General features: G+C 36.9%; 1 protein-coding gene and 1 non-coding gene across 12 annotated transcripts in view; one reads left to right on the plus strand and one right to left on the minus strand.

Moving 5' to 3' along the window:
• MUC19 (mucin 19, oligomeric) overlaps window positions 1-23,126 on the plus strand; it is a 176,289-nt gene extending 153,163 nt beyond the window's left edge. For 9 of the 11 annotated variants that reach the window (XM_077953866.1, XM_077953873.1, XM_077953874.1 and 6 more), the window contains exons 101-125: window positions 26-79; window positions 516-551; window positions 834-887; window positions 1,866-1,913; window positions 2,162-2,215; window positions 2,369-2,422; window positions 2,743-2,796; window positions 2,942-2,995; window positions 9,386-9,436; window positions 9,705-9,758; window positions 10,046-10,111; window positions 10,333-10,374; window positions 11,471-11,524; window positions 12,605-12,658; window positions 13,072-13,125; window positions 13,414-13,467; window positions 13,637-13,684; window positions 15,662-15,691; window positions 17,857-17,888; window positions 17,977-18,139; window positions 18,486-18,523; window positions 20,261-20,371; window positions 21,329-21,368; window positions 22,017-22,125; window positions 22,764-23,126. In XM_077953866.1, coding sequence (XP_077809992.1) covers window positions 26-79; window positions 516-551; window positions 834-887; window positions 1,866-1,913; window positions 2,162-2,215; window positions 2,369-2,422; window positions 2,743-2,796; window positions 2,942-2,995; window positions 9,386-9,436; window positions 9,705-9,758; window positions 10,046-10,111; window positions 10,333-10,374; window positions 11,471-11,524; window positions 12,605-12,658; window positions 13,072-13,125; window positions 13,414-13,467; window positions 13,637-13,684; window positions 15,662-15,691; window positions 17,857-17,888; window positions 17,977-18,139; window positions 18,486-18,523; window positions 20,261-20,371; window positions 21,329-21,368; window positions 22,017-22,125; window positions 22,764-22,947 — 1,592 coding nt within the window. In that variant the 3' untranslated portion in view covers window positions 22,948-23,126. The remainder of the gene's footprint in view (window positions 1-25; window positions 80-515; window positions 552-833; window positions 888-1,865; window positions 1,914-2,161; window positions 2,216-2,368; window positions 2,423-2,742; window positions 2,797-2,941; window positions 2,996-9,385; window positions 9,437-9,704; window positions 9,759-10,045; window positions 10,112-10,332; window positions 10,375-11,470; window positions 11,525-12,604; window positions 12,659-13,071; window positions 13,126-13,413; window positions 13,468-13,636; window positions 13,685-15,661; window positions 15,692-17,856; window positions 17,889-17,976; window positions 18,140-18,485; window positions 18,524-20,260; window positions 20,372-21,328; window positions 21,369-22,016; window positions 22,126-22,763) is intronic. The other 2 variants (XM_077953878.1, XM_077953872.1) reach the window with 1 other exon arrangement.
• LOC114671113 (U6 spliceosomal RNA) lies at window positions 6,410-6,516 on the minus strand. Its single transcript, XR_003721009.1, has one exon. It is a non-coding gene; the product is annotated as a U6 spliceosomal RNA (small nuclear RNA).
• Window positions 23,127-25,893: the final 2,767 nt, after the last annotated feature.

Below are 25,893 nucleotides of genomic sequence, written 5' to 3' on the forward strand. Positions count from 1 at the left end.
TATTTTCCTACCTTTCCTCTCTAAGAAGCTATGACGTCCTTTAGAGGCACTGAGACCACAGGAAGTGGAATGAATACAGGTGAGCACACGAGCTTCCTAACCTGTCCACTTTTCACTTAAAATAATAGCCATAGTAGTTAACACTTTCTAGCATGAACTATGTTCCAGGCACTACTCCACGTTTTTCTCATTATTATTTCTTTTATCCCTCATCCCAAATTGTGAGGTAAGCACTATTGTTCTCACAGACTTTCCAGATGAGAAAAACCTATGGCTCAAAGATATTCACTAACTGAATGAAGATCACACAGCGAGCAAACAACAGATTTCAACTCAGGCACTCTGGCTTCAAAATCCATCCTCTTAACCATGATACTAAATCACCACTACACTATACCGCTACACTCTTTTGTCACATCTCAACTCTTTTAGACTACTACAATTTCTACGATACCAATATTTTACCCAAATGAAAATTCAACAGGTAATCAGTCCTGCTTTGTTCCTTTTTCTAGGGGTATCAGGTAGCCAAGTCACTAGCATTCCACTAGGTAAGTAAAGTACCTTTGTTTTCCTGACATTGAGTCCAGAAAAAGAGACGTTCTCATTGAGACTCCACCACTACCTCACATTGCACCCTTCCCCCACCAAGTTTATAGTGAGAATGGAGCATTACATTTGCAAAATACAAAATAACTTTGGAACAAGCTGTCCCTGAAAATGTTTTTTTCTTGCATAATAAAGAATTCTGTCGTTGCTTCATTCTATTATAGAATGGGCTTTTATTATAAGAAAACAATTGATATAGTGGTACCCTTCCATTTTGTTTTTAGGTACTACTGCAGTGGTCTCTGGCAACACCATCTCACCTAGCAGTGTCAACACAGGTGAGTCAATGAGGAAACAGATACTGTTGGTTTTTTTTTTTTTTTTTTTGGTTGGGTGCTAACTCTGCAGCAATGGCACATTATGTCTTTTGATGATTTTCTGTTAGCCCTCACTACTTTCTTCCTTTTTATTCTCAGAAGATATAACTTCCATAGAAGGAAGCATAATCAATGAAAGTGGAATTGGCAAATATATATATACACACACACACACACACACACAAATAAATATATATATACACACACATATATTAATATACATGAGAAAAAATGAGAAATGAGAAAAAATGACAAATGTATATATTATTTTTTTCTTGAGATAGTCTCACTCTTGAGATAGTCTCCAGCCCAGGCTGGAGTGCAGTGGTATGACCTCAGCCTACTGCAAATTCCACCTCCAGGGTTCAAGCAATTCTCTTACCTCAGCCACTCAAGTAGCTGGGATTACAGGTGTGCACCACCACACCAAGCTATCTTTTTTTTTTTTGTATTTTTAGTAGATATGGGGTTTCACCATGTTGGCCAGGCTGGTCTTGAACTCCTGGCCTCAAGTGATCTGCCTTTCTTGGCCTCCCAATGTGCTGGGATAACAAGTGTGAGCCACTGCGCCTGGCCAAAGAATTGGCAACTCTTGAGTTTCTACAAATCTACATTGGGCTTTTGCCTTTTCATAGAGATATTTGTTAAACAAAGCTTGTATTTATAAAAATCATATCATTTCTCCTGGGGCCAAACCTTATACTACAATTATAGAAAAAGAGGCTCAGAGTCCAGAAAGATTCCCCTTTTAACATTTAAGCTATTATCCAGTACATACAGAGGAAATATAAATCCGTATTGTTCTATTTAAGGCAGCAGAGGTGATAGAAGTTACTCTAGAGGTTTAGATCTGTCATATTTTGGAATTTGGATGTTATAAGTTTATTGAATGCAGTTGAATACCTTTACACAAATATTGTTTTCATTTCTTGTCACTAGAAGCTACCAGCGGCACATCTGAGAGGTCAAACCCTGGAAGTGAAATAGGTAAGCATGAAAAATACCCCGAAACCTCTGACATTAAACTCTAAGGAGCCAAATAATCAAGGCTGGACTACAAACTAATGTGTTTACTGTGACTCTGAATTTAAAAATGGAGAACACACTTCATGATGACAGGATAGCACAAGCTTTCTGCTGCTTTCAAGTCACAGACAGTCATTGGCGTCCATGTTCTTCTTGGGATGGTAAATGCATCACAATTTGGGGTCTCTCTTTCCCTCTCCCTGCTTTAGGTACCACTGGTATAGTCTCTGGCACAACAGTTGCATCTGGAAGTTCCAACACAGGTAACCTAATAGGGAATGAGGGGTTTTAGTCATGGAATATGACTGAGTCCCTCCCCAGAAACATACACACTCTCTACCGTACCATGGGAATACCATGGGATTTTCTCAGTTATAGGATTCTTCTGAATTTACTTCTTTTCTCCCTTCACTTAGAAGCCACAACTTCTTTGGGCAATGGTGGAACCACTGAGGCTGGAAGTAAAATAGGTGGGCACTAGCAATCAAATAATTATTTTTTTCTTTTCATCTTAAACTAAATCAAATTGGCTATAATGAACTTAGTGGACATTTTCCTCAATCATTGTATACAAATTACTGGTATATAAATAGTTTACTCCTTGTGAATTGCTGCTTATTTGCAATACAATGACATCCTGAGAACATGCCTAATATATCACTTAAGGCAAAAAAGTTCCTGATATAAACCTTTTAGTTCACTTGAGAAACCTATTATTTTTTTCTAAACCAAATCCTAATTTTAGATGAAAAGGAATTCATAAATTGATTCTCTCCTCTTGTGATTGCAGTTACCACTGGGATAACTACTGGCACAACCATTGTATCTGGGAGTTCCAACACAAGTGAGTCATAAAAGAGTTGAAGAAACCTGCCTATGTGAACTTCTGGGGACCTGATGGCTCCCACAGGGATATTACATAAAGTAAGACTGTTACTCGTTTTTCCAAATGTCTGCATTCTATACCACTTTCTCCTATTTCTTCTCAGAGGCTACGACTTCTACAGGCATTGGAGTTGCCACTGGAGTTGGAATGGCAACTGGTGAGTGGTGTGTTTTGGGTTCTCAACAATTCTTTGCTTGAGTTTGTGGTAGTGATGAATGAATGGGAAGATGAGCTGAAACAGGATTTTGTATTTCACTTTGAAGAGACATGTCAGGTAAATCAAGCTTGGGACCTTGCTCTTCACATGGATTTTCTCCATACACTAGTCTTTTTTTTATATTTTAAATTTTTTCAACTTTTATTTTAGATTCGGCGGGGGGGTACATGTGTAAGTTTGTTACATGTCCTGAGTGTATTGCATGATGCTTAGGTTTGGAGTATGAATGATCCCGTCATCCAGGTACTGAGCAGAGTACCCAATAGTCAATTTTTCAACGCCCCCTTCTTCTTCCCCTTTATAGTGGTCCCCAGTGTCTATTGTTGCTATCCGTATATCCATGAGTATCCAGTGTTTAGCTCCCACTTGTAAGAACATGCAGTATTTGTTTTTCTGTTCCTGCATTAATTCACATAGGATAATGGCCTCCAGCTGCATTCTAGCTCCATCTGTGTTGCTGCAAAGGACATAATTTTGTTCTTTCTTATGGTTGTATAATGTTCCATGGTGTGTATACACTACATTTTTAAAATCCAGTCCATCATTGATGGGAACCTAGGTCGATTCCATGTCTCTGCTATTGTGAATAACCCTGCGATGAATGTGCAAATGAATGTGTCTTTTTGGTAGAATGATTTGTTTTCTTTTGGATAGATACCCACTAATGGGATTGCTGGGTCAATTGGTGATTCTGTTTTAAGTTCTTTGAGAAATCTCCAGACTGCTTTCCATAGTGGTTGGATTAATTTACATCCACATCAACGATCAATTTCCTTTCCTCTGCAGCTTTACCAGCATCTGTTTTTTTTTTTTTGTTTTGTTTTGTTTTTGACTTTTTCATAATAGCCATTCTGACTGGTGTGAGATGGTATTTCATTGTGGTTTTGATTTGTACTTCTCTAATGATTAGTAATGTGAATGTTCTCATATGCTTGTCATATGTGTGTATGCCTTATGAAAAATAGCTGTTTGTGTACTTTGGCCACTTTTTAATAGGGTTGTTTTTTGCTGGTTAATTTGTTTACATTCCTTGTAGGTTCTGGATATTAGATCTTTGTCAGATGCATAGTTTGCAAATATTTTCTTCCATTCTGTAGGTTGTCTGTTAACCTGTTGATAGTTTCTTTTGCTGTGCAGAAATTCTTTAGTTGAATTAGGTTCCATTTGTCAAGTTTTGTTTTTGTTGCAATTGCATTTGGCATCTTTGTTATGAAATCTCTGCCAGGGCCTATATCCAAAATGACATTTCCTAGATTATATTCCAGGGTTTTCATAATTTTAGGTTTTGCATTAAAGCCTTTAATCTATCTTGAGTTGATTTTTTTATATGGTGTAAGGAAAGGGGTTCAGCTTCAATCTCCTGCATGGCTAGCCAGTTATGCCAGCACCATTTATTGAATAGGGAGCCATTTCCTCATTGCTTGTTTTTGTTGGCTTTGTCAAAGATCAGATGGTTGTAGGCGTATAACATAATATCTGGGCTCTGTATTCTGTTCCATTGGTCTGTGTGTCTGTTTTTGTACCAATACCATGCTGTTTTGGTTACCGTAGCATTGTAATATAGTTTGAAGTTGGGTAATGTTATACCTCTAGTTTTGCTGTTTTTGCTTGGGATTTCCTTAGTTAAGCTCCTTTTTGGTTCCATATGAATTTTACAATAGATTTTTTTTTTTCTAATTTTGTGAAGAATGTCATTGGTAGATTTAAATAGCATTGAATCTGTAAATTGCTTTGGGCAGTGTGGCCATTTTGATAATATTAATTCTTCCTATCCATGAACATAAAATGTTTTTCTATTTGTATCATCTCTGATTTCTTTCAGCAGTGTTTTGTAGTTCTTATTGTAGGGCTCTTTTGCCTCCCTGGTTAGCTGTATTCCTAGGTATTTTATTTTTTGTGGCTATTGTGAATAGGATTGTCTTTTTTGATTTGGCTCTCAGCCTTGATGTTGTTGATGTATTAAAATGCTACTAATTTTTGCACACTTATTTTGTGTCTTGAAACTTTGCTAAAGTTGTTGATCAGATCTAGGTTTTTTGGGCAGAGACTATGGGGTTTTCTAGGTATAGAATAATATCTTCTGCCAACAAAGATAGTTTGACTTATTTCCTTCCTATTCAGATGCCTTTTATTTATTTCTCTGGTCTGATTGCTCTGGCTAGGACTTCTAGTACTGTGTTGAATATGAGTGGGGAGAGTTGGCATCCTTGTCTTGTTCCAGGTCTCAAGGGGAATGCTTCCAACTTTTGCCAATTCAGTATGATGTTGGCTGCGGATTTGTCATAGATGACTCTTATTATTTGGAGGTATATTCCTTCAATACCTAGTGTTTCGTGAGTATTTAACATAAAGGGATATTCAATATTATCAAAAGCCTTTTCTGCATCTATTGAGATGATCATGTGGTTTTTGTTTTTAGCTTTATATGGTAAATCACATTTATTGGTACATACATTTGTGTATGTTGACCCAAACTTGCATCCCAGGGATAAAGCCTACTTGATCATGGTGCATTAACTTTTTGATATGCTGCTGGATTTAGTTGGCTAGTATTTTGTTGAGAATTTTTGCATCTATGTTCATCAAGATTATTGTGTTGAAATTTTCTTTTTTTGTCGTGTCTCCATTAGGTTTTGGTATCAGAATGATGCTGGCTTCATAGAGTGAGTTAGGGAGGAATTTCTCCTTCTAAATTTTTTGGAATAGTTTCATTAGGAATGGTACCAGCTCTTCTTTATTCATCTGGTAGTAAGTATCTGTGAATCTGTCTGGTCCTGGGCTTTTTCTGGTTGGTAGGCTTTTGATTGCTGATTCAATTTCAGAACGCTTTATTGGTCTGTCTAGGAATTTAATTTCTTCCTGGTTCAATCTTGGGAGGTTATATGTTTCCAAGAATTCATTTCTTCCAGGTTTTCTAGTTTGTGTGCATAGATACATTTGTGGTAGTTTCTGGGAGGTTTTTTTTTTTTTTTTTTTGTAATTCTATGGAGTCTGGTAATATTTCCTTTGTCATTTCTGATTGCGTTTATTTGGATCCTCTTTATTAGTCTAGATGGTGGTCTATCAATTTTATTTATTCTTTCAAGAAACAAACTGCTAGATTCATTGATATTTTGTATGGTTTTTCACATCTTAATTTTTTTTTTTTTCAGTTCAGCTGTGATTTTTGTTGTTTCTTGTTTTCTGCTAGTTTTGAGGTTGCTTTGGTTTTGTTTCTCTAGTACCTGTAGGTGTGATGTTACATTGTTACTTTGAGATCTTTCTAACAGTTTAATGTGGGCATTTGGCGCTATAAATTTCCCTCTTAACACTGCTTTAGTTGTGACCCAGAGATTCTGGTATGCTGTATCTTTGAAAAATATGAAATGCCTCATGAATTTTTGTGTCATCCTTAAAGCAGGGCCATGTTAATATTCTCTGTATCATTCCAATTTTAGTATATGTGCTGCTGAAGTGAGCACAAGAATTTCTTTGTTCATTTTCTGCCCTGATGATCTACCTAATGCGTCAGTAGGGTGTTGGAGTCCCCCACTATTACTGTGCAGCTGTCTTTTTGCAGGTCTAGAAGTACTTGCATTATGAATCTGGATATCCCAATGCTGGGTGCATATATGTCTAGAATAGTTAATTTGTCTTCTTGAATTGAACACTTTATCACTATGTAATGGCCTTCTTTGTCCTTTTTTGCTGTTGTTGGTTTAAAGTCTGTTTTATCTAAGAATAGCAACTTCTGATCTTTTTTGTTTTCCTTTTGCATCATAGATCCTTGTTTCTTTATTTTAACTCTGTGGTTATAATTACATGTGAGATGGAGCTCTTGAAGACAGCAGATGGATGGGTCTTGTTTTTTGTTTGTTTGTTTTTGTTTTATTCCAATTTGCCACTCCACACCAGCTTTTTAGATGTGATATTTATGAAACTAAGAATGATGTGTTATTCTGAATCCTTTATCCATCTTGCCTTCATATGGTCAGTTGGAGTTTTCAGGAGCCTAGAAAACGCCATATCTTGGTTAGCAAAGATGTTTAATTTGCCCATCTTGGACTTCTATTGCGTATTAAACCTATTCTCATGGGTTTATCCTCATGAATAAGGTTCCAATAAATTTAATTTAAAAAAATCACCCCACACTTCCAAGAAGTCCCTATTGAAACATGAGGGAGCCACACCGCAGGAAGTAAAACTGATGAGCAAAGGAAAAGCACTGCTTTCCAAAGTATTTAACCACAGCAAAGGGGCTCCAGAATGACAGTTTTGCCACAGTTGGTTTTGGGAGATGAGAAAGCCTAGGAGAAAATGTGGTTTTTGTTTTTCTTTGCATAGAGAAGCCCTTGGATGGCTTATAAGAAATGCGTATTTTTCCAAGTCTATGCTATTCTCTGGGTTAAAAAAAAAAAGTCATTACTATGGTCTCTCTCTCTCTCTCTGTTTTACTATCTTTCCCTCAATTTCATTTTCATTTCAAGTCCCCTGGAATATCTTCTTTCATCACACTTGCTGGAAATTTCAACAGGGATTAGTCAAAGTTACAAAAGAAAGCTGTCTATGAGTACCTCAGGCAAAAGGCCATCTTCTTTGAGAATATGTCTTCTACTAAAACATGAAATATTTTCCAGATTTCAAACTTAAGTCATCTCAACTTTTTCCTCTACTACCAGGAACTACAACTTAATTACTAAATAATACCACTACTAGAAATTAATTACAGAGGATTTCATTAATTACTAGTGAAATTTAGGCCCTGACAGGAGATGATAAAACTTTTCATTTGAAGACTTATTGAAGTCCGTTGAAGGTGGTCATATTAATGCTGTCAAATACCCTGGACTAAAGATTTAATTAGGAACATCATTGTTAGGACATAGCTTCTCAGAAGTAGATACCTAAATGGGGACAGGAATCTTTTTAGGTAAAATATTTCCACACTTGTCTTTGCTCATACTACTGTCATATCAAATAAAGCCACCACTAACCAAGATTTCCAGGCTGGATAAATAAAAGATGACTGAAATAAACTTAAGGCATCTTGGGCGTCTTTTGTTTACTTGAAAAAATGATGATGGAAAAGAATATTTTCTCTTTTCTATTCAAATGTCTGGGGGATGTAAAACAGTATGGAATTTTCAGGGAACTATAATACAATAATACAATATACTTGTGGAACGCAACCCAGATGTTGAGAGAGCATTGAAAGAGGGAATGTTGAGAAGTTTTTGGAGCTTCTAGATTACAAAGTTGGGACAGAAATATCATGAAATGAAGAAAAAAATCACTCATCAATTCTATATTCTATGAGACTATTATAATATTGGGCTCAATTATAACACCAAAAATTAAAACGTTGATTCATGGGCAATGAGAAGGGATTTTAAAATAGGTTAATTATCATGCCCAGGTTGTATTTTTTGGGAATATTAATTACTCACAGGTAGAAGATTGATATGAAAGAGAGTAAGAGTAAGGGTGGAGGTATGTTGTGTAGTTTGAAATCTCTTGGAAATGACAGATGGTTAGGGACTGAAATAAGCTAGTCATAAGGGGATACAGAGGCAGAAAGAGTGTACAATATGTTAGCCAGTTAGAATCAACAAGTGTGGCTGAGGAGATAAAGGAGAGGAATAAATTTAGCTGACTTCTAGTTCATGATTTGAGTGCTTGGGTGGATAGGTGATGGTGCCATCTACCAAGTTTGTGAATATACTAGAGGAAATAAAAATATTTGATAAGTGATACAGTAAGGTCTGATTTTGATCATTTGAATTCAAATTACTCTGAGGTTTCCAGGTAGTGATGTCCAGAAGAGTTGATGAAGGTGACTGGGGCCCAGACGAAAAGCCTGTACTGGGATAGAGATTTTTCAGTCATTTGCTTACAAATAATATTTGAAACTATGGGTACTGATGAGTTATTTAGGGTTATATTAGCCCTAAATAACCCACTGTATGTTATTTACATACAGGGAGAAGAGAAAACAGACAAAGAGTTCCTTGGGCTCTCCAGGACATAAAGGGTGGACATAGGCAAAGAGCCTGAAAAGGAGAGGAGTTCTGGTTTAGCAATTTCCAATGTGTTTGACTTAGCACTGTGTACTGAAGTACTGGGATACACCATGTTATACCAGGAGACCATATTGCCTCTAATTTTGGGATTCAGAATCTCAAACAGGATCAGCCAGAATTTGCGGGGGACATATTTTTTAATATTTCATTTTTTCAGAGAACCTAGCCTCATAGTTATGAAACTTTGAAAGTAGAAAGTAGAAGGGGGGAAACTCTCTTGAAAGAATTAAAATATTAAGATTCTCAATCTTTTTCATTTTTTAACCTTTAGGGATCACCAACATAATTTCAGGGAGAAGCCAACCTACTGAAAGTAAAACAGGTGAGCATGGGGAATTGAAAAAGGTGAGGATAGGAAAGGCCCTCGTTCATGATGCTAACTTGGAAAAGAAAGATCCCAGAGGACTGAAGCTAACCAAAATGAACACTATAAAACGGGGAAAACCATGTTTAGTTTACCTCTTGGGAAAGGAATCCTGGAGAAGGAATGCATTGTCTCACAGAAACACATGGATTTGTTCTAAACCATGATTTCTATCCTATCAGACTCTGCTCATATTACCTCCTCTTCCTTCTCCCTCTCATCCAAGGCTACACTGTGACAGGCTCTGGGACAACAGCCTTACCTGGAGGTTTCAGAACAGGTAAGTCAAGTAGTGAAAGGAATTCTCCTTTAAATGGCTCTCAGTTAGCAGTGTAATTGGATTGTTTGTAGCTCAATGGATGGATACCCCATTCTTAATGATGTTCTTATTTCACATTGCGTGCCTGTATCAAAACATCTCATGTACCCCATAAGTATATATATCTACTATGTATGCACAAAAATTAAAAACATTAATAAAACTAGTAAATTATCTCATAACAACATCATCTATTGCCATATCATTTTCATGTTGACAAACTCTCCATCTTTTCCACTTTTCTTAAGTTGCTCTTACAGAGGCCACAACTTTTAAAGGTTATGTTGGAACCACTGAAGCAGAAATTTCATCAGGTGAGTTTTTTCACATTTTAGATTCTCCACGATTTTCCCATTTGAGTTTGCTACATATAGATTTTGAATGAAAATGAATGTGGCTGGAAGGTGGTTGCTTTCCCTTTAATAAGAGATCGTGAGGCCAACCTAGACCAATTATCTGATTTTTCCAAGATATATTGTAGATGTATTAATAATTATCTAGACACATCCTTTCTTTACTCCCTTGGTCTTGTCAGGCAATACCCCAGGATCAACAGGAGTCACCAGCAGCCAAGAAGGTGAGATTACTATAATGGATGCAGGTAATTTTGCTGATTAAGAGATTATTCAATAGATGCAGGTAATTGTGCTGATTAAGGCTTTGATTTAGATATTTAATCTTTGATCACAAGTTTACACACACTTTGTTTTCTGGTTTTCTTTCTATGGAGTACTTGTCCCTTTTCTTACATTTACTGTAGAAAATTTTTACTGGAGGTAAATCATGTGCGTATAAGAAACACATTCTCAAATTTAGTAATTGAAGTCTGGATGATTCTAGATCTAGAGAAATGAGATATATGAGGCAATTGTGACTTTCCCATATTTCCCTTGAACATACAATTATGAAAGAGTCAATTGGAAAACATGCTAGGCTTAGCATTTAGTGCAAGAAAACTTGTTAAATTGTTTTCTGTTGCTTCAGAGAAACCAGGTTATGTGGAAAAGCCATACATTTCCGATGATGGGAAAGGCGTTGTGTCCTTCCCTCTTATTACAGGCACCACTGAGCTAGCCTCTAGCATTATTATTTCTGGAAGTTCAAACACAGGTATGTAAATATTTAGTAGGTAGCTACAAGAACCTAAGGCTGGAAAACTAAGATCCCTTCTGTGGAACTGACTGTAGCGTCCACACATCAATTCCTACCTCTTTCTTCTTTGCCTTTCTTAGGGTTAAATGAGTGTCTGTCAGTAGTTAAATCTGTTTAACTCCACTGGGTTCTCATTAATGACTTCTATCCATTGCTTCAGCATAGGGAAATATTGGGGGTAAAGATAAGACTCAGGAAGTTCCATTAGGGAATTTACATTTCCTAGCCATCTATGGTTGTTTTCTTGTTTTGGGGTTTCTCAGGCTCATGCCAGAGTCACCAGGTCAGGCTGTGAAGGCACACAGGGCACCACTAAAGGAGAGAGCAGACACTGAAATCCATGAATTCTCATCTGTCCAGAGGAGTTATCTGTGTGTCTGTAATTCACAAGGTGCCCTGTGGGCTAGCTGCAGCACTGGCCCAGAATGTCATCTGAGTTGCTTTCTCTTCCTCATGTTGATCTCCGAGGATAGGAATAAGGGCTGTGGCTGATATGAATTTGCCCTCATTTTCCTTTGCAGGCACCACTGTAATATCAAGTGGAATCACTGGAATCCCAGAAACTTCCATCGCAGGTAATATAAATTATTGTCTCAAATGAAGACTACATGCTCAACATTTCTGTGTCTTTAACACCAAAGTAAATACTGTTTACAAAGTCAATACAGATAGGCAGTATTTATCTCTATGAATGAATGTCACACTTCAACTGCAAAATAAAATGGCACCAGATGTAGTTAAACAGGCAAAGAAGACTTTGTTCAAGACTACTACAATAAGTGTCAAAACCATTGCAATAGGGGAGAGAGACTGAACTCAGCTCTGATAAAGCAAAAGGCAGGAGAATTGTTTAGTGCTTGGCTAAGCTAGTGGAAAAGTAATGAAGAATGTTTGGAGAGACTTCAACGTATACGATTAGGCCATCTGTGTTTGGTAATTGGCACTTAATCAGGTCAAAGTTAGGCCCCTGCCCTCCCACAGAGATTGGGAGATAGAGACATTATTTTTCTTGATAATTACATTTCAAAAGAGTGGCTGTCAGGTCCTTGAGAAAGATATTTATGAATTGTAAGATTGACAAGAGAGTAGGAGAAGATCTCACTCCATCTCAAAGGGGCAGAGGAAGAATTTAAAAGTAAGGCAAGTTTTCTAAAGTAAATAAGAAAAGGGAGATTAAGAGCCAATAGCTAGGAACAAACCTGTCTAAAATGTAGTTAAGCTAAGGGCAACATTAGGTCTCTCATTTTCTCATTTTTTCCCACTCTCTCCCTCCAAAATTAATACAGGAGAACCAAGAAACCGAGTTACATGAAGAGTTAGGCGTGAGAAAAACTCTTGTCATTTAGAGAAGGGGCACCAGAAGTGAAACATGTATAGAGTAAAGTGTGAGAAAAGCTCTCATCACTTAGAGAAAGGAAACCCACAAGAGAAACATGTATCTGGGTCAAAGAAGAATCTTCACTTCACCTCTGTGAACAAGGGATTGCTACAATAGGAAGTTCTTAGTGTTTCCACGGCAGGGGCGTGAGCTAGCATTAGTAGATGTGTTAGTGTATTCCAACTGCTTTGAGACTCTTGTTCCACGTGGAGGTGTCTTAAGTAAATGCTCTTCTGAGATCAGAAAAAGTGTATTGCTCTTCCCTTGCTCATTTTAGATCCTTCCAAGGAAGCATCTAACGAAACCACTGCTCCTGGACCTCCTACCACAGGTAAGTCAAATAGTAATAAATGCATTTGTCTCGGTGGCCCCTCAGAAGACAGGATAGCTTATCTGCAGTTCTCACAGAAGTAAAGAGTAGAATGATGGTTACCAGTGGTTGGGGTAGTTGTATATATGGGGAGGGGTACGGTGGGGAGATGTTGGTGAAAGGATACAAGATTTCATTTAGACAGGAGGAGTAAATTCAAGAGATCTATTGCACAAGATCGTGACTATAGTTAATAATATATTCTTGAAAAGTGCTAAGAGGGTGGCATAATGTAGTTCTTCAGAACATCAAGTACAAAATACATAGTTTTTTTCTGTCCATCTAAAACATGAAGAATAAAACATTTTTTTAAAAGGAAGTTAAGCTTTAGCTTCTCCAGTCCCCTGTACTCACCACTTTTGTTCCTTTTTAAGCAGTCACTGCTTCCACAGGAGTCAAAATAACTTCTGGAACTGGAGTGCAAACAGGTGAGTATTCAGTGTGGCTTTGATTATACATAAGAAGTTGAGTTAGGAGGAGAGAGGTAGGAGAGAAGTGAAAGACCGAGGCCAGGATGATGGCATTCAACTTCCTCTTAGAACACAACTTTGAAATTATACTAAGGATACCTTTTTTTTTTCCCCCCTCTGGGAGTTTTTGGTTTAGGTTTTCACTGGGGCTCCCCTCCTAAAGACTTCGTCATGCAGATTGAGAATTCTGAGCAGGGTATTATGAAGGGTGCTAGTCCTAAAATGTCTTATATTTCCTTTTGCGAGGCTCCACCTTGGTTCCAGCTGGAGTGCCAACAAGACCACAAGTACCCCAGTCAGGTAAAATCAGATGACCCAAATGAACTGGAATAAATTGTCTGTTCCACACAAAGCTTTCCTTGAGTATGAATTTGTGCCATCATTTGGGCATGTACATAAACACAGACTTGATATGTGTAGGTTATTCTAATTTTTAAAATCACAATACCATCCATTTATTTCCTCTCAGAAACCACTGTCGTGGCAACCAGAGAAGTAGAAACTGAAAATAAAACAGGTCAGTATAGGAAAAGCCCTAATTTCTTTGTTACTATGTCAACTAATATTTCTTTAGTACCTTATATGTGCTAAACTCTCTAGCAGACATTAAAAGCAAAAACATCAGCAGGATGCAGCACTTGCCATTTTTTATTCTGTGTGTGTGGGAGGAAGAGATTATTTTGGGCACAGATAGTATATATTTAGTGATACCAAAAATATGCACAAAATATGTGGTTCCGGGGGTGGAGTGAGAGTAGTGTTAATTTCTGCTTATTAATTGGTAGTGTGGAGTAAAGGCATGAGAAATGGCATGATTGAGTTTAACATTGGCATGGATGGGGAGGGTATTCCTGCCAAACAGCCCTGGAAAAGATAAAGATATAAGACCTCATGGGGGAGTTCAGGAATCAACCAGATGTTGGCAATGACTGCGTAAGGTTCAGGGAGGAAATGAGAGCAAAAACGTAAGTAGAGGAAATTTTATGAAGAACCAAACTTCAACAAGGCTTTATCCTTATAGTAATGGGATACCATTAAGGATTTGATCAAGAGCCTGACATGATCAGATAGTTGAGAAATTACTCTGATACAAATGTGGTGATTAGGAGACTGTTCTCTGTGGCTCCTCTTACAAATATCTCCAACAAACGCTTGCAATCCTGGTCAGGGAATATTTTCTCTTGTATTCATGCCTAACTGATCTTTTTTCTCTCTTGTTGCTGGTTTCTGTTACTTTGCTAAGCATCCATAATTAGCATCTGGCTTAGCCTCCCTACGTAAAGAGTTGGAAATATTTGATTACCCAAATTTCCATACCTTTAATTCATTTTGTAATCTATATTTTGGGCCTATTAGTTGTTGGGATCACTTTACCTAAACATGTAGAAATTTTAAGTTCTCTTCAAATATTCTGTTGCTCCTAGGTCAGCCTTTTTCTTGGTAGGTTGAGATATATATATACACACACACATACACATATATACACATATGTATACATATACGTGTGTGTATGTGTGTGTGTATATATATATCTCATGTGTATATATATATATACACACACACACATATATATCTCAACCTACCAAGAAAAACGTGTGTGTGTGTGTGTGTGTGAGAGAGAGAGAGATATATACATATTTAAACAGAATCTTGCTCTGTTGCCCAGGCTGGAGTGCAATGGCGTGATCTCGGCTCACTGTAAGCTCTGTCTCTTGGGTTCAAGCAATTATCCTGCCTCAGCCTCCCTGGTTGCTGGGACTACAGACAAGCACCACCATACCCATCTACTTTTTGTATTTTTAGTAGAGATGCAGTTTCACCATGTTGGCCAGGCTGGTCTCAAACTCCTGGCCTCAAGTGATCTGCCCACCTCGGCCTCACAAAGTGCTGCAATTACAGGCGTGAGCCACTGCGACTGGCCAGATAGCATAAAATATTCATTTTGTTTTTAGAAGTTTCGGAATAGAGTTTGAAATTTATGAGTGAATTGTTGGATTGACCAAAATATATGATGTGTAAAGGCTAAAAAAGATACATATTGCCAGTTTAAAGCATTTGTTGGGGGAGAAGATAGAGCAAAATTGAAGTATTTCAAGAAGATAAGGAGAATAAAGGTTTTTAAATGACTAAAACTGGGTAATTAATACTCATTTTATACTGTAGCACAATTATCATTTTCCCTTTTTAAATCTTTTTGTCCTATTCATTAGAACTGCCTTCAAAAAATTTTGAAGAGTTTACTTTGATGTTTTCTCTTTTTGATACTTATATTTTTCTCTCATTAAAATATGAGGTCCAAAGGAAACACTGTACAATGGAATTTCAAATGCAGCGAGGAGCAGGACGGGGAGATAGATGGGAATATATCGATTTGTAAGACTAGCTATGTAGACAATTATTTTCAGCAATGGAATAATGAATTAGATAACTATACTTGCCACAATACTATTCCAGTAACTTCAGAGACTAACTTAAGGTTCCTGTCTTTACACAGAATGTCTAGCCTCACTTCCACCCGCTCCAGGTAAGAGTACCACGACTTCAGAATTGCTCTGCATTAATGGCTACTCTTATCAATCAAATTTCAGAGGTCCTGCTAATAAAAGTCACCAGCCATGGAAATGTTATAAAATAGGAAAACATGTATTGGATTAACTTAGCTTTTATTCCCCTAATAGTGAGTAAATAGTTCATTTCCTCCTTCACAAACCAATGAAACCAAACCAAGCAAATATACCTTGTTACTCAGATCAAAACAAGGTTTACCTACTAAATGTTTCATATAATTATGATACCTTAACCAAAATATTGTCACTTGATAGTAAGCATCTTTTTAAACTAGATAATTTCAACTTGAGGGATGAGCTATAGTAGAAAAAATCCGTTTAGCCAGAGTTAAGTAATTTTAAGGAACTTTGTAGCAAATAAACAAAATTACTAAAAAATATGCAGCCATAAAAAAAGGATAAGTTCATGTCCTTTGTAGGGACATGGATGAAGCTGGAAACCATCATTCCCAGCAAACTATCGCAAGGACAAAAAACAAAACACTGCATGTTCTCACTCATAGGTGGGAATTGCACAATGAGAACGCTTGGACACAGGGTGGGGAACATCACACACTGGGGCCTGTCGTGGGGTGGCACGAGGGGGAAGGGATAACATTAGGAGATATACCTAACGTAAATGACGAGTTAATGGGTGCAGCACACCAACATGGCACATGTATACATATGTAATAAACCTGCACATTGTGCACATGTACCCTAGAACTTAAAGTATAAAAAAATAAATAAATAAATAAAATAAAAAAGCAGTCAGATCTTCAAAAAAAAAATTACTAAAAAATAATTCTCTGACCTTAGTACATAGTGGGAAAAGGAAGGTCTTCAGAGAAATAGCAAATTTAATATCAGGCAGAAAATAAATTTCAAAGTAAAAATATAAACTATGTATTATATATAGAATGCATATTGTCTGTCACTTGTGTTGTATATTTTAAGGTATCTCCAGGAATTTCTTTACAATATTGATATTTGAAGACACAAACAGACCAGTCCAGGGCATGTAAATGAGAGAAGTGAGATAAAGTTGAGAAGGTCAGTTTGAGTCACAATATGAGAGCCCTCGAAAGCTAGACTGCTAGAATAAAGTGTTTGTTTATACACAACTATAAGGGACCATCAAAGTAGTAATGAGATGAGAATTAGGCTTTAGAAAAATCACGTTACCTGATTGGATCAGAACGAGATATGAGTCAGAGTAATCCCCTAAAAAAAACCAGTAGAATATGCTAGATCAAAAACGTAGTAAGATCTTGGAGTGGCATTGTAGCAAGTAGAATAAGGAAAGGAAGAAATGAATGTGAGATACAGGATTTGGCAGTAGATTTGATGCCAGTGATAGAAGAACTCAAATGGCTCCTTGATTTTAAGCTTGAATGATTGAAAGTATAGTTCTATCTGTAGAGAAGGAAGCCAGTCTAGAAGAGAAGCTGGTTTTGGGGGGAAGATGATACAATCTGTTGTGTGCACATCGAGTTTTGGGTTTCTATAGGTCTGCCAGGATTCTGTCTAGAGGTAGAGAGAGAACTGGCTCCAAAGCTATGAGAGAGATCTGGGCTGGAGCTGGACATTTTAGAGTCATTCTTTTGATGTTACGGTGCACATTGTGGAGATAGAGGAAAGAGTTAGAGGCAAAATGAGAGGGAGTAAGACAAACTGCCAGTGAAGACAAAAATTTCAGAGTATTAAATCTGAAGAAAGGAGAACATTTTTCAAGAAGGTAAGAATGAACAATGTCAACTATGGCAGATAACTTAAACTGAGACGGGGCCCTTGGGTCTGGTAATTATGAAGCCATGGTGACTTGTAGGATTGGAAAAGCAGAAGTCAGACTGCAAAACAGTAAGTCAGTTAGTAGCCATAAGATTGATTGACCACTGCCAGGAGAAATGAAGAATTATGCTTTGCTGAGATTTATAAAAATAGGATATGCCTGTTGGTAACAGTTTGCTTAAAGCAGGTGGACTTGATTTTATTCACCTTAAGGCACCATAAAATCTTGTATAATTCTGTGACTCTGAAATCCTAATGCCAGTTACAGTATTGGCCACCTGGTGGTTATCTATAAATAACAGGTGGTTATATTTTGCCAAATTTAATTACCATTTATCATTTATGTTAACAGTTTGTCACGGTCCACTGGGAGAAGAGAAATCTGTAAGTACACAGTTTTGCTCTACTTTAATCCAAATGTGCTCTAATTCCTGTATTTGAATAGAAGTCTAAACTTGGTTTGTATATGTAGCCTGGAGACATATGGACTGCCAATTGCCACAGATGTACCTGTACTGATGCAAAGACTATAGACTGTAAACCTGAGGAGTGCCCTTCTCCACCCACATGCAAAACCGGTGAAAAGCTTGTGAAGTTCCAATATAATGACACCTGCTGTGAAATTGGATACTGTGGTGTGTATTCATAATACATTATTTTAATTGAATATGTTCACTGGTTGTTTATTAACATATTCAAGAGATACTTTTTGAGCTACCAGTTTTGTCAAACATAATACTAGACAGGTGTAATAAATAGTACAGAATTAGTATAATAATATTTGTGTTCTTAAAACTTACCATCTTCAGAATGGGGGACACCCAGAATTAAGTTATGAATATAATCAGTAAATTAAAGGAAGACTATGATATTATGGGTAGAAACATTACAGTTGGTTGCTATGTATGATCTCATCTACAATTTCTGTTTTATAAATAGAATTATAGTATTTTAGAATAAAACAATATATTTATTTTTCAGAACCAAGAACATGTTTGTTTAACAATACTGACTATGAGGTAAGGTCTTTTCTTCATTAAAATGTTTTTGTTAATTATATGAATAAATTTAATACTCGGCTATATTAAGGGACTTTTAGCCTATTTTATATATATAATATATGTAAGTATATATATTATATATATAAAAGAAATTACATAATAAATATATATGTATGTATATATATTTTTTTAACCCTAGTAACAACCGATTGGAATCCATTCATTTTTTTCCCCACACCCACTTCCAAAGGAACATCAAATGTAACACTCACCAGGACTCTTCAAAGGAGGAAAACATAATTCTTGATCATTAACTACTCAGCAGTAGAGCTTCTGAACAAAATTTCCCATGGGCCTTGCCAGATGGAGAAGACATACTTTGTAACATTCAAATCAATGAACAGAGTCAAACTGTAATTATAACCAGAAAGATCAGATGGTCAAGCTGTCAGAGATCAAATAAGAAAACCCAAAGGGCTAGAACTCTATTATGCAGCTACAGCAACACAATATATTCAAGGCTGGATTTTGACAACTAATTTGACATTTTGGACAGTAATTTAACTTTTTAGAAAAAAGTATAACGAAGCCATAAAAATCAGATGATTCTCAAATTGATATTAACACACTTGAAATGGTGATAGTAAATATTAAAAAATCTAAAATGAAATATATGTGGTATATTAGGCAATAGATAAAACATCCTATGAGAGTTTTACTTTGATAACCCATTTATCACACTCACATTTCTACCTGGACTTCTTAAATTTTTAGTTTCCAAAGTTGATCTGACTTAAACCTGTGGTAGTTTTTTAACAAAAAATATGATGATATTTAAGAAACAAAAGGAAAGTTTTCTTCTGATCATTTATAGTAAAATTCCAATTTATCAGAAAGTTCATCTTGTCTGAGGCCGTGAAATAAATGCAGTTTCTCAAACTGTTGTTTGAATATTTAGCATAAGCTAATTATAAAGTAACAGCAGAGAGCTTTAAAAGTATAGGAATATAGGCCAAGATAGAAGCAAGACATCTTGTGAGACTTGTCATTTGTTTTAATATGATAAGCCTATTTTGTGCCATTTTTCCCCCACTTAAATTTCTCGTTTCCCCTTAAGCTTAGAACATAACAATTAAGTGCTTGGCCGGGCGCGGTGGCTCAAGCCTGTAATCCCAGCACTTTGGGAGGCCGAGACGGGCGGATCACGAGGTCGGGAGATCGAGACCATCCTGGCTAACATGGTGAAACCCCGTCTCTACTAAAAAATACAAAAAACTAGCCGGGCGAGGTGGCGGGCGCCTGTAGTCCCAGCTACTGGGGAGGCTGAGGCAGGAGAATGGCGGGAACCCGGGAGGCGGAGCTTGCAGTGAGCTGAGATCCAGCCACTGCACTCCAGCCTGGGCAGCAGAGCGAGACTCCGTCTCAAAAAAAAAAAAAAAAACAATTAAGTGCTTGATCACTATAAAAAAACCTGTCTTGAAAATTTCTTGAAAATATAATAGAGTATCTGTTGGTGAATCTTCATTTGAGGATTGAGAATCTTGACACATTTTGTGTCTCAATGAACAAATTTGGTTTATTCATGGAAGTGAAAGACTTTCAAACCATCTTTTCTTTACTATTAACCTAATGACAAAGTGCCTCTGGAAAATCACTAAACATGAATTTGAATTTTTAAACTGATATTCTTGCAAACCTCTAAAAGAAATCAAGGTGAATAATTATTTTGTTTTTGTCCTCCTCTTTTCCTCCCAGATTGGTGCTTCATTCGATGACCCCAGCAACCCCTGCGTCTCCTATTCCTGCAAAGACACTGGCTTTGCTGCAGTAGTCCAGGACTGCCCAGAGCAGACCTGGTGTGCAGAAGTAAGTCATCTTAACTAATGAACACTGAGGTTCAGTTCTCATATCAAACCCTGGCTGGGCGCAGTGGCTCACACCTGTAATCCCAGCACTTTGGGAGGCCGAGGCGTGCGGATCACCTGAGGTCAGGAGTTCGAGACAAGCCTGGCCAACATGGTGAAACCTCGTGTCTACTAAAAATATAAAAATTAGCCAGGCGTGGTGGCAGGTGCCTATAATCCCAGCTACTCCGGAGGCTGAGGCAGGAGAATGGCGTAAACCCGGGAGGCATTTTGCTATTTCTAAACTAAAAAACTCACTAACTTTTAAAAATAGCTCAAATAATTATCTATAAGGATACCAATTTTTCTATATAATCATGTCTGGGTACTTTAGATCTTTCTTTGTGTCACAGTGCTCTCCATTTCTGTGCTCCCCAAGTATGGCTGAGTTTTATATTAATGAATGCTTAAGTTTCAATTATTAAGGGAGGTTTAAGTTATCATTTTTCTTTCTGAAGATATAATTGATAATATGGTTTAATGTTTTATTTTCGAGCTCTAATACCGGATTTCAGTATTTATCATGCTTTTACTTTGTTATAATTTTAAACCTATCAATTTCTCAAAGGTGCAGCTTCTAATTGTGAGTTTCTAGTATGTAGTAGTAATATTATTGTTAAAGCATTTTTCAGTAAGTGAGAAATAATCTCATATTATTTAATGTTATCTTTAACAAGAATTCAGTTTAAAGCTTATTTTTCCTTTGCCCATTGTTGAAAAATTTTAGTCATATTTTTATTACTAAGCTGGTGTCTCTCCTTTCCTGCCTTTTGCTTAGTAGATCTGGGGTAAGATTGTCCATCTGTTCCATTTCCTCTCTGTGATGTGATGCATTTTAACCAATTAAGAAGTGTTGTATTATTTGCAGAAAAATTTAGAACCACGTTTCTCGTTTTTATCTTTTTTCTTACCCCTACAGGAAGACAGAATCTATGATTCCAAAAAATGTTGCTATACATGTGAGTAAAGTTAAGTTCTGCACAGAGAAACATGTAAGCTGTTGACAAAAGTTTAATTTCTTTAAAACAAAATGGCAGATCATTAAGAGAAAGTATCTTGTATTTTTAACACAACAGGTAACCTAGCCTATCTGTGTAACCTTCCATTGGATATTTGTACATAATGTATTATGGCTATGTATTCATGTTGACTGCAACATTCTTCTCAGTAAAAAACAATGTTTACAAGGGAACAAATGTAATTTTCATGGAAAAGATTAGCTTGTTCTTTTGACATCAGCAAGTTGTGTTGTAAATGGTGTATTAGATCATAAGGATAATCAGTGATGAGAAAATGGATGTCAAAAATAATTCATCCACCCCTGTTTTTGATGGATGTCAAAATAATCCGTCTGCCCATTTCTTCCCCTCTCCCTTCCTCTTACTTCTCCCCTCAACCCCTTCACCTGTGATAGTGTGATAGTGATAACAGGAACAAGATACCAGTAATCTGAGTATTAACCAGCTACCTTGTAATGGTGCTGAGATAGTTAATCTCCTCAATCATGTTGTGAAGTAGTTGCTATTATTTATAGGTTAAGAAAATGGAGGGTTAGCAATTGTTAATGTTAAACCTCACTTCTGACTCTCTTTTCCTTTTCGTTTTAGGTAAGAATAATTGCAGATCTTCCTTTGTGAATGTGACTGTTATCAACAGTGGTTGCAAGAAAAGAGTTCAGATGGCAAAATGCGCAGGGGAATGTGAAAAGACTGTCAAGTGAGTTCTTTGAATGTGTATCGTGTGTTAACTTTGTAACCTTGTGGAGAAAATGAACCTTTTCAAATATTACATGGAAAAACTTTTATGTGAGGGCAATACTATTTTGTTATAAGGACCAAATGAAAGAAGAATCTAAGATATTAAGATCTGAGAACTAAAATATTCACTTAAAATAGTGATGAGTCATTCCGAAGTAGTTTTCTAAATATGCCAAGCATGATACCTTTGTAACAAATGTACTCATCTTCATACAGTGACTACAGAAAATATTTAAGCAAAGAAGTGAATTTCTTGAATTACTTACACTTGAAATTTAGATAGTATGTTTTTCCTTTATGTACACTTTTATGTATAGATTAATATAGAGATAATAATCTCATATTAAGTTATATTTAACATTTTATTTAGTTTACTTTTTCACCATAATGCTCCAATTATGAGATTATAACTTCTTTTCAGATTTCTTATCACTGAGCAACATCAGAGCTTTACAGTGACAGGGGAAATGCAAGGTCTAGAAAAAGAATAAATTGGTTACAAGGCTTGCTAAGTCACTTAGACAATTACTGTTTGAGTAATGATGTCAGTTTATCTTTAAAATTCTAAAAATGTTTATTACTGAATTTTTCTTTTAGGTACAATTATGATACCTTACTCTTGGAACATTCATGCCTTTGCTGCCGAGAAGAAAACTATGAACTCAGAGACATTGTACTTGACTGTCCTGATGGGAGTACAATCCCTTACCAATACAGGCATATCACAACCTGCTCTTGTTTAGACATATGCCAACCATATACGACTTTCACGTACAGTTAATGCTGACATCACCTTCCCAGTTTTAACAGGCCTGGTATTTATAAGTGAGGAAAAATAATCATTAAAATAGTGGGAATAACTAAACATTTGTATCTCACTCAAAACAATGAGTTCTCATTATGAGGAATTTTGCTCTCTCGTGGACTGGATCTGAAAAATAAACACAACCTGACAAGCAATTCATGAGCAAGGGTATTTATTTTACAGCAAAACGAATTCTGCAAATCTAGCAGAAACTGGATCATATCATGACTCTTCAATATATTTTCCTTTTATCCTTCAGCTTCTTATGTCCTTCTCCTGTTTCATTTCCTTCACTTATTGAAAATGTAGACTTGGTTTTCTTTTCTCACTTCCTATGCCAGTTGCATCACTCCTCCCATCCTACTACAACTCCTCCTGCTAGGACACTAGTGACCTTCTTATAATTCTGCCTACAGGGTCTGACAGCGTTTCCATTCTTCCTTTCTTGAGACATTTTTCTCCTTGTTTCTATGACATCATTTCTTTTTTCTTTGTGTGACATCATTTAAAATTAATGCTCCTACATTGTGTGGACAGCTTTATTTCTGCCAGTCCTCTAAAGTTTAGTTTTCCAGTTGCATCCTGTTCTGCTTGTCATTTTACTCAGTCCTTGTCCAATTTCATCAATTTAAGCAGATGTATTTACACGTTGAGGATTTCCAGTCTGTATCACCAACCTCAACCTCTGAGTTTCAGACACATTGATACAACTTTGAATTTAACACCTCTCACTGGATGCTCTATAGGTACCACAAACTCAGCAAGGCCAAAACCAAAATAAATATCTTTCTCTATCTAACTCAGTCCTGTGCTTGTATATTGTGTACCAGTGAAGTAGGTAGCTAAAAAGAGAGATTAGACTGAGGCAGGCAGATCAAGAGGTCAAAGAAATCGAGACCATCCTGGCCAACATGGTAAAACGCCATCTCTACTAAAAAATACAAAAATTAGCTGGGCATGGTGGCATGCGCCTGTAGTCCCAGCTACTCAGGAGGCTGAGGCAGGAGAATCACTTGAACCAGGAGGTGAGAGGTTGCAGTAAGCCAAGATCGCACCACTGAATGCCAGCCTGGTGACAGAGCAAGTCTCCATCCAAAAAAATAAAAAAGGGAGAGGTTGAGGTTGACTAATATTATGGCTGTCATCTTTAATACATTCTACTGCCTTGTTATTTCACACACATCCTTCTTCCTGAACATATATATTCAAATGTGCCTTGGATAAATGATTTACATAGGTAAAATGTGTGCAGTTATTAACACTCTTACCCCCTTCCTAACATGAAGGCAAACCCAAATTATCATAACCTATTGATGAACCAGTTCTTACTTTTCTATATCACTTTGACTAGTGGTAAATTTAACTATCATCAAACACTGTATGTCTAATGGTGGAGAAGGAAATAGATGTGTTAGTATATTGGTAATTGCCACCAAAGGTGGATAACAATTCCTTATGAGTGGGCATTACAGGTCTCACTTCTACAGCCAGTCCCAGGGCCTTTGGCTTTCCTCTATGTCTATCACTGGTTGCAGGTTTTCCTTCCTCTCAATGCATACCAGAGTTCATCATCTCACAAAATTATGAGGAGCTTGAGCCCTTGAAAATCCAAATGGCTGCGGTTGCAGGAGTTTCTTTAATAGCTTTTACCTCAGGAAATAGTAGATAGAGCACAGAGTCAACATTATACCCACATTACAGTCCTTACCACGTGGTAGCAGCTCTATTTTCACCTAATAGAATTAATCATCCCAGATAATAAGCTGACAGCATTTTCTGCTTAGTAAGCCTGCTTTAGACTTATAAGAGACCCCAAATGGCTAGCTGGGAGTTTCAGAACAAGGGAGATAAAATGAATGTTGATTTCTGGTCCAGCTAATATATTACATCCTGCCAACAGCACACCAACTTCACAGGGTAGTATCCCTCAGCTGGTATCAGAGTGGAGGGCTCAGTAGGCTAATCTTTAAGGTTTACCATCTGTGAATAATAAAGTATAATACATTTATTGATGTATGTATGCAACTTTCTTTTCTTTAATTTGATGCTGTATGAACTTTTCTTCACTTGAAAATAAATTCCTTTGGTTAGAAGCAGTGCTGCACAGCATTTCACGGCATGAATAAAGTATTCAATAAGCCTATAGATAGAAGTGCTAGTCTAGGCATATTAGACATAAAAAGGAAATGCCAATCCATACTTGGGTATCTCAGAGAAAATAAATGCTGTCTTCCCACCACCAGAAAAGGATCAAAGTTGTCTCCTTTTTACCAAGTATCTGAGTGACATGATAGTATGAAAATGGAAGATCACTGTCTTCCATTTATATCACAGTACCATGATTATTGGCATGGTGGTATCCCAAGTGGCTTCAGTGGAGGGAATTTAGGCTGCTGAACCCATGTATGACCCTCATTCCTGCTACAATTGCTACCTTCTTCTTTAAGCATCCGCTTACGTTCAGGTATGGATATATTCTGAATTATTCATACAGTTCCCCCAACCCTTCTTGACATTCTCCATTTTTTCTCTCCTCAAGTCCTGCGCTATCTATACAAATTATTTGCTGTGTCTGAGAAATCAGTGTGAATCCTGACTTCAGGCCAATCTTCTGCCAAGCACAGTGGCTATAGAGAATTTTCCTTTACAGTTGTTGTTCACAGCACTCCTAAGGTAGGCTCACTTTTCACTGACACTGGGTCTGTAGGCAATCTAGCTTTGAGTCTTTTCATCCTGTGTTAAATGGTTATAAGCAATTCCTCCTCTAAGCAAAAGGCATTAATTCAGAGAAATGTGGCAGCCAGATAGTAGTGCATTGTGAGCCTTAAGAAATGATTGCTTGGATCTGACCTTCTGACTTGTGCCTTTGAGACCTGAATGGACTCTATTCTGTATATATGACTTTGGATTGATGATGGATTG

The sequence above is a fragment of the Macaca mulatta genome, chromosome 11 (assembly GCF_049350105.2).
Source record: "Macaca mulatta isolate MMU2019108-1 chromosome 11, T2T-MMU8v2.0, whole genome shotgun sequence".
NCBI lineage: Eukaryota > Metazoa > Chordata > Mammalia > Primates > Cercopithecidae > Macaca > Macaca mulatta.